This window comes from Pteropus vampyrus, unplaced genomic scaffold (assembly GCF_000151845.1).
Source record: "Pteropus vampyrus isolate Shadow unplaced genomic scaffold, Pvam_2.0 Scaffold110, whole genome shotgun sequence".
Classification (NCBI taxonomy): Eukaryota; Metazoa; Chordata; class Mammalia; order Chiroptera; family Pteropodidae; genus Pteropus; species Pteropus vampyrus.
Window position 1 is genome coordinate 3,373,849 of NW_011888891.1, and position 7,973 is coordinate 3,381,821.

A 7,973-nucleotide genomic window follows, 5' to 3' on the forward strand; every position below is an offset into this window, starting at 1 on the left:
ATAAGTAACATAAAAATTGTGTTTGATAACTCAAGCAGATTAAAATATAATTAAGTAGGCATTGTATCACTGTGAAAATTTATCATAAAATTCCTGCAGTTACTAACTCTTCAAAATAAAAGTGTACTCCTTTGAAATTTTTTCTAGTATAGTAATCACTTATGCATGGCCTTTTACTATTTTCAGGCAGCAACATTCTGAGATTCCATTGGTACTAGTTGCCATGTGAAGAGTAAAACAAAACCCTACATTTAATAAGTTTAGAATACTAATGAGAATGCAAGAGAGAACAGTTTCTTGTGCAAAGCAAGCAAATACATTCTTGTGGATTTGGTCCTAAGGAAAAGATACCAGAGATAAATGCCAAACATATAGTTCAACTTAAGCAAGTAAGTTTAATGATCAGAACAAAATGAAATCGAATAGAGAAAACTGTATACAAGAGATGCTTTACAGCATAATAGATTCTTTTCACATTGATTATTTTAACATGGTTTAATATAAGTGATTATTCTTCAGTCTTCTCAGTTAAAACTGTTCAGGTGGCCATAAAGTCTGGAAACATACGCAAATATACTTAATTGGTAGTTGACTGATATTCTATGACATGTTCAATGTGCCATTTCTCACTAGCAATTCATGTTCAATAATAAGCTGAGCAAAACTGCAATGGGCAATGTGCACTAAAGCAGCATTTCCATCAATCCTTGCACATCCATCTACAAACACTGCCTCAGGTGATTTGTGTTTCTAATTTTCCCTGAAGAAACTTATGCCTAGAGCACACCCTAGAAGAAGTAATCAAAGAAGCTCAACCTATTAAGAAATACATGTAGTCTATGTTTCCAGACTTTGTGGTCACCTGTATTTTAATTTTTTATAAGATTCACCTACTGTAATTTTTATAAATATTTCTATTATTAGATCAGAAAAAAATGAATACTAAAAATGAGATAATGAAAAAACAAAAATAGATTGCTATTGCTTTCAATTAGTTCTACACCAAAACATTTTGCTGAAATAAAGTGATTTTTAATCTCAAAAAAGATACTTTAAATGATACTCAGGATACATTACAAATTTTGTTTTAAAATAGATTTGAATTTAAAACAAGTTTTACTCACAGTGTTTTCAATAAATCAAGCACTCCAGAACACAATGTAGAGGTACAATAATTATGTGATGACTTATTAATAGTCTAAGGGGAGAAAGCTATTTTTTAAATATGGAAATTAAATCTTTCTAAAATATTAACCCCTATGGGCTATTCTCCTTTATAGACTACAATATTATTGTCAGTTTCATATACTTTTACTTTATAAAGAATTCCCACAGGAAGAAATTTCTGAAGGTTTTCCCAGATATATACGGCTACATTTTCTGTCGTGCTGTAGAAGAAAAGGAAAGAAGATCAAAAAGCAATAAAATTTCGTGTTTAATATTTACAGAGAACAGAAATTCTAAAGACATCTAAAGAAATTCTAAAGACTTTTAAAAGACATCAATAGTTAAACTAAAACTTCAGAAATCACACAGCAATCAGTTAAAATGTTAAAATCAATTCTTTCTTATTATCTATATGAGGTAAGACAATCATACTCACCTTACAACATCTGTGAAATACGGCACATCTAGATCCAGGTTCTTATGATCAAGGGGCTTCATAATTGCCTCCTACAGACAAAACAAAGGAAAAACATAATGCCATTTATGACTCACATTCCAAAATGTTCCATCTTTGCCTCTAAAACTTATCACTTAGCCACTAACTCAATATTTGTAAATACTTTATCTGTGTCTTGCAATGCAATCTCAGACAGTTTAAAGTTGTAAAATAAAGTAAGCTCTCTACGACATTATTCTCCCACTAAATGTAAAGAGGTTAAGAAACCAAAAAAGTAGAGAATTCACTGGAGCTTTCTTGTAACAAGCCTTGTAATTCAGAATTTAGTTTAACACATCCTGCATTATGTCCAAAAAGTTACCAGAAATAGTTGTCCATAACAGTCTCACTACCCTCAAGAAAATATCATTAGGACAAAGATTCAATTAATACTACACTTTTCACAGCAGACTAAGACTGAAACTATGTTAGTAGTCGTAAATTTCTGCTATAAGTAGTATTTTCAGAATGATCTTGGGCTCTTGGAAGAAAAAATATAAACATATAAAGACTATTGCTTTCTAATGCTTATACATATTAACATAATGTTTTCATTTGTCAATTGGCAAGAACTATAATTGCCTTATTCTAAGTTTTTACTTTTAGCTATATTGTAAAAAATCTAAGCATTTGTGAAACAATCTAATTCTCCATGTGGTATAGTTCCAAGAAGAGTACATTAATAGCAATAATAGCAATCATGTTCTGAGCAAAAGCAGTATCGTATAAAAAGAATAAGTCCTAAACCAAACAACCTTTAAAATAGATCAAATGATAACCACATGAATATCAAGAAAATAAATATCTTTGTTTTATCTTCAATTCCAGGTCCCAACTTTTCCACTGAAGCCTCTTCAACAAGGCTCTAACTTTACTCTGCTGCCATGATGAGCCACTTTTATTGATGGGAGTGTGTGGTGTCCTTCAAAGTGGTATAAAAAGGCATATTTAATCATATTGCTTGCTTGGGACATCTCATAGTTCTCATATTGTTGTCTTGTACAACACCCTGTATATGTGTGTGTGTGTGTATATATATATATATACACATACATATATATATATATATATAGTTTGTGTCCCCAGTTAATGCAAGAACTCTGTCTTTATAGCTTTCCTAAAGTACTTTGGGCACAGTGCTGTTCGTTTATTCACTCATTCTCTTATTCATTTATTCAACCAACTTACTGGGCACTTATTATTCTTTACCTCCTAGAAAAAGTAATGTGAGCACTCTGTGAGTAAGGGCTATGTCTCATTCACCTTTGCATTCCTAGTGCTTAGCTTGAACAATGACATAAAGTAGGCAAACTTGCTGAATACATGGTTGCTAAGTAATGTGAAAGAAGTAATGATTATTAATAAAAGCATTTTTATGAAACAAATGTCAAATATTAGAATAAAAGGGCAGAGCTGAAGCAAAGAACTAAATAAGTGAAACGATGGCATAATAAAAACTAAGCTGGATAGAAGGAAATCTATTCCCAACTTTGTAAAGGACTAACCTTATGACCTAGGGCAAGTCGGTTAACTGTTCAGCATCTCTCAAACTTAATTTATGGCATGAGAAAATGGACTTAGATAATCTTTTAAGGACTCCTACAGTGCAAAAATTCTCAAGTGATATAATCAGTGAGTCCTTTAACGAACACATTCTTTTGTGTTATCTTTATGATGAACTGGCCCAGTGAGTTTATAATAAAACTAGAGTGAATAAAATGGGGTAGTATTAGAATCTTGATCAAAGGCACAAGGAAAATTCACAGAAGGTAAAGAAAGCTTCAAGGAGAAAGCTGGATCTTGAAAGAACAGTAGAATTTTTAAACATAGGAAATTAAGATATGCCAGCAAGACATATAAGATGAGCATGCTACATTAATTTCCATCATTGTAATACAATTGTGACTAATTTCCATTAAGCCACCCAACACGAAAGTAGTTCCTCTAACTACTCTCCTACTCCCACACCCAATTCCAATCACACAGTCATGGCGTCTCTGTAGATACCTGGTTCAGGAAATGAAAGGGGGCTGTCAAATATTATATTTAGAGGACAGCACATAATAAGCACCAAACATGCCATTACCTCCATATAACCTTTGAGGTCGGTCAAATTTATAACCATTCCCGTAACAGGATCAATCTAAAGAATAAACAAAGGTGAATATTACTATAATATGCTCTTCATATTTAAACCTCTGCTATATTAAAGGCTGTACAAGGTGCAGAAATTGTGCCCACATTTGCCTTCATCCCCAACACAATTGTCAGTCTCAGCACAGAAACACCAAGTGCTCCAGGCATCCTTTTCATTGTACTGCTCTTCTACCTATCCACATGTAGCACATTAAAGATGACACTTTGGGAGAGGAAAGGCCTGAAGGGAAGCAGCTCACCATACTCAAAGGCCAGCAATGAAGCGATACCATTTGAAAAGAATTTTTCAACACAATCTATCACGTCGGAGGAAAGAAGGCCCAGCAATCTATACAAACCACATAGATATATTTTTTCAGCACATACCTCTCCATGTACTGTCACCACAACTATAAGAAAAGAAATAACAAAAAACCAGCATGACTTTCAATAAATTAACATCCAAGCACAAGTTAGCAACATAAATTATTAGATCTCTGTCCCATAAAGATATATTTGTATTTTCCCCAAAACATCTGTCCTCTTAGCTAAGATCTTTTTATCAACCAAAGCAAGAGTTGACCAAGACAAAGGAGCTTGGTAGGAGCCCTGACTAAGCAGAAGAGCTTAGCCAAGGCCAAGAAGGGTGTAAATTCTGCTTATAATGTTGATGCACTAGGTCGGAATCTCCACCAGGTAGGATCGAAATGCTGCTCAATCACTGCCTGTAAAAGTAGAAAATGAACAGGAAAAAGTCCAGCTACACATCAATCTGGTCCAATTTGGGGCAGTACCTTTCTAAGAACACAAAACTGCTGGGCCTAAAACTCTTATCCTTTTACTCACATGGATGTAAACAGTTCACAGTAATGCTTTATAAATTAACAAGTGCTTATATGAGGCATTTGAAAAATCTTGATGATCAGAATGCTTTACAAGTTGACAACTTTTATATTTTTTTCAACATCATACAAACATCATTAGGTATTATGTGATAAGTGAATAAACTAAGAATGAGAGCTATCATAGGTTGAGTTAAGAGGCAGTAACTAAACTAGAAATCCTGATCTCCTGACACTTTTTTCTGGTCTTTACTCCACACCATATGCTGTGATACTCAACGGCTTTTATAGCTGTTTTTTGAGACATCAGCTATATCTCAAAGAATCAAGTCTCTTATTCTTACATAAATTAATTATGTTCTCGGAACTACAGGCAAAGTTGTAGACCCAACATCTTTTCCTGTCAGACAGCATATTCCTAGCCAATATTCCCCTTTTGTCAGTCATTATTTACTCAAAGACCACAATCTAATTTTAACATTAGCCTCAGCAATATCTAATTAGAATGAAACATGGTGCCAAAACAATCTCATTACGTACTCTAAGGCCAAGGAAAAATTATTTAAACCATTCACTGTTGTGGACTATCTGTAACAGAGCAGACAATTAAAAGGTAAAACTTAAGACACATCCAACCAAGGCAACAGCTCTTTTCATTCTGAACTTCCATTTAACATCTCGTTCAAGGCTCAAAGCGTTACTGCTCGGTCTATAAGGTTTTTACTCATTAAGACTATATTTGCTAAACACTCTTACTCTTAATTGAAAGGGCTAAATTTTCATCAGTTTTTCTCTCACCTTTATAATTGTGCCCATGGCCATTTGGATTGTTGCATTTCCCAAACAGTTTCAAGTTCTCTTCATTACTCAGAGATTTGCTGACAAAAAAAAAAAAAAAGTCAACATGACAAAGTCAGACACCTCTGTTCCCTATATTTATTATTTGTTTTAGCTTTTGAAAAGCTTCACAATTTATTATTACTTTAGCTCACCAGAGAATCATAAATCAACTTGATTTCATTATTCAGCTTTATGTCACAACCCAGTGTATGCCCCCTAATTAGGCTACTGTACCATACAAATTAGCATAAACAAATTCCATACCCTTGTTCCACAGCAAGATTCCAAAAACTGATCTGCTCAAGGCCCTTCCATTTTTCAACTCAAACATTTACAGAGTACCTACTACATATTAGGCATGGGCTGAATGAAGCAAGGGCATACGGTGATAAAATATGCTTGTCCTCAAGTGGCTTAAAATCTCGTTCCTCCTGAAAAATAACTACATGATCTAACAGTCTCCTCTTTAACAATTTTGCTTTATTATGCCTCAACTACTGCCTACTGATAACTTCAATCTACTGAGGGGCATTCAAATCAGGTGAAACTTGAAAATTACAATATTTGGCTGTTGTTCCAGGCAGTGAACACTTCTCTTAATAGATTTTTATACCTATACCTATTCCTGTACAATCTTTGCATCTTTAATGAGCCCTTACTGCCCTCATATGTTGGAGCTTTCTATCATACAACCCCTTTCTTTTTGAAATACTCTTTACTATTTCCCCCACCTTCTCCCATTCATCCACTTCTTACATTTAGAGTGCTACAGTTCACAAAGCTTTTGCACAAAATTTTCTCACTGCACCTTCCACAATATTGGACAGACTGTACACTCCAGACAGATGGCAGTAACACAGATGCATGTGATCAATGCTGCATCCCTGTTACCTAGCACAAGATCTGACAGGCACACAACAAATACTTGTCCAGTGAATGAATCGATGGATCTTGTTGGGTAGAATTATGCTCATTTTACAGAGGAGGAAAAGGATGCTCAGAGTGGAGTTTGCAAATGAGTGGCAAAATTCTCCTCAAAAGCAACTCTTCAGTGTCATCAAATAGTCTGAGTGTTCTGGGCTGAAATTCCAATTGTTGCTTGTTCTCAGAGCTGCCTTAGGAAAGTTAACATCTAAGTTCATTTTATCTTAGGCGAAAAGGGGATAAAACTTGCCAGGCTGTAATTATATTAGTTACGGTAGCTAATATTCCTGGCATATATAATAGTATCTAACATTTATTGAGAGTTCACGAATATGTCTGGCACTGTGTAATCTGGGCAAGTTTAACTCTGAACACTGCAGCAACCCTTTGAGCTAAACGAGGGGAATCCGACAAAGAAGTTGCTTCAGATCGCAGAGCCAGCACCCAAGACCGTCTCTCTCCGCAGTCCACACGGTTACCCAACACACTTCACTGCCTGCTGTGGGGCCTGGTCAACTCCAGTTGCCACTGTTACAGTGCGGTCAATGAAGCCGGGTGGCCACAGGAAGGAACAAGACGCGCCCCGCCCACTCCTCGGTGCGCTCACCTGCCCCTCCCGCACCTGGCCGCGCCCCCGGGCTAGAAGTCCCCGCCCCACACCGCTGGCACTGTAGGCACAACCCACCTGTGGAGCCGGTGGGTCGCGCTGAAGGAGACGAGGCGGGACACTCGCGCCCGGCGACGACAGCCAGAGGCTGCAGCGCTCATCGCCTCCCAGTCCCGCGCGCGGAGTCACCGCCGCCTCCCTTGGCCCCGGGGCGCGAACTGGGGTGGACAAAGACTCTCTGCGCGGCTGCGCAGTGCAAGCTGCGCCCCCGGGAAACGCTCTCCGCTTCACCCTGCGGCTGGGCTCCCTCTGCCGGCCTGGAGGCGGTAATCAGCGTCCCTTACTATCCGGGTCTCGGGATAGCAAGTTTGGATAGCCAGGCAATACCTAGCAGGGGTCAAATAAGGTGGATGGGGTTTTACTGTCCATTTTTATGTCTCCTCAGCCTGAGGTCACATCATGCAGTTACGGTCAGACTGGGCACACTTTGGGTCTGGGAGGGACTTCTTTGAGCCACCCTTTCAATTCACTTCTAGAAAGCCCGGGTTACAATAGAAACTTCCAGTCACTGGTTACTCTGAGATAAGCCCCAAGGCCAGTCTATGTATTGAATAAAGAGCAGGAATTTGAGGGCACGTGTAGGACCACGTGGCTTTCAGAGAGGATACTACCTTTGGACTGTTTGTAAAAATTCTTACTAAGGATAAGTCTCAAGCTGTACTTATCCACATGCATGCATGAACCCGTTTATCACTCTGGGTCTGGCCCAATGTGAATACATGTACCCATGAACACATATTAGCAATTCCATGTCCGCCGTAGACACCTCCAGAGTCAGAAGATCTTATGAGTAGATGTGAATCTACTGATAAGAAACATCTAAACTATTCAGTTCCCAGTTGCAAGTCACCTCTTGCTTCCTTCCATACATGCCTTTATTAAATATTTACTGAACAATGTA

At 37.4% G+C, this 7,973-nt stretch overlaps 1 protein-coding gene across 2 annotated transcripts; it reads right to left on the reverse strand.

The window, feature by feature from the left end:
- Nucleotides 1-370: 370 nt before the first annotated feature.
- Nucleotides 371-7,269, reverse strand: PTS (6-pyruvoyltetrahydropterin synthase). Of its 2 annotated transcripts, XM_011365389.2 has the most exons (6): nucleotides 7,091-7,266; nucleotides 5,440-5,519; nucleotides 4,187-4,209; nucleotides 3,750-3,806; nucleotides 1,604-1,674; nucleotides 371-1,388 (listed from the first exon to the last, which is right to left on the reverse strand). In XM_011365389.2, exons 1-6 carry the CDS (start codon nucleotides 7,171-7,173, stop codon nucleotides 1,265-1,267), a joined length of 438 nt encoding a protein of 145 aa, XP_011363691.1. In that variant the 5' UTR covers nucleotides 7,174-7,266; the 3' UTR covers nucleotides 371-1,264. The 2 variants fall into 2 exon arrangements, with proteins under 2 accessions (XP_011363691.1, XP_011363692.1); XM_011365390.2 differs by lacking the exon at nucleotides 3,750-3,806 and having other exon boundaries at nucleotides 7,091-7,269.
- Between the last annotated feature and the right edge of the window lie 704 nt (nucleotides 7,270-7,973).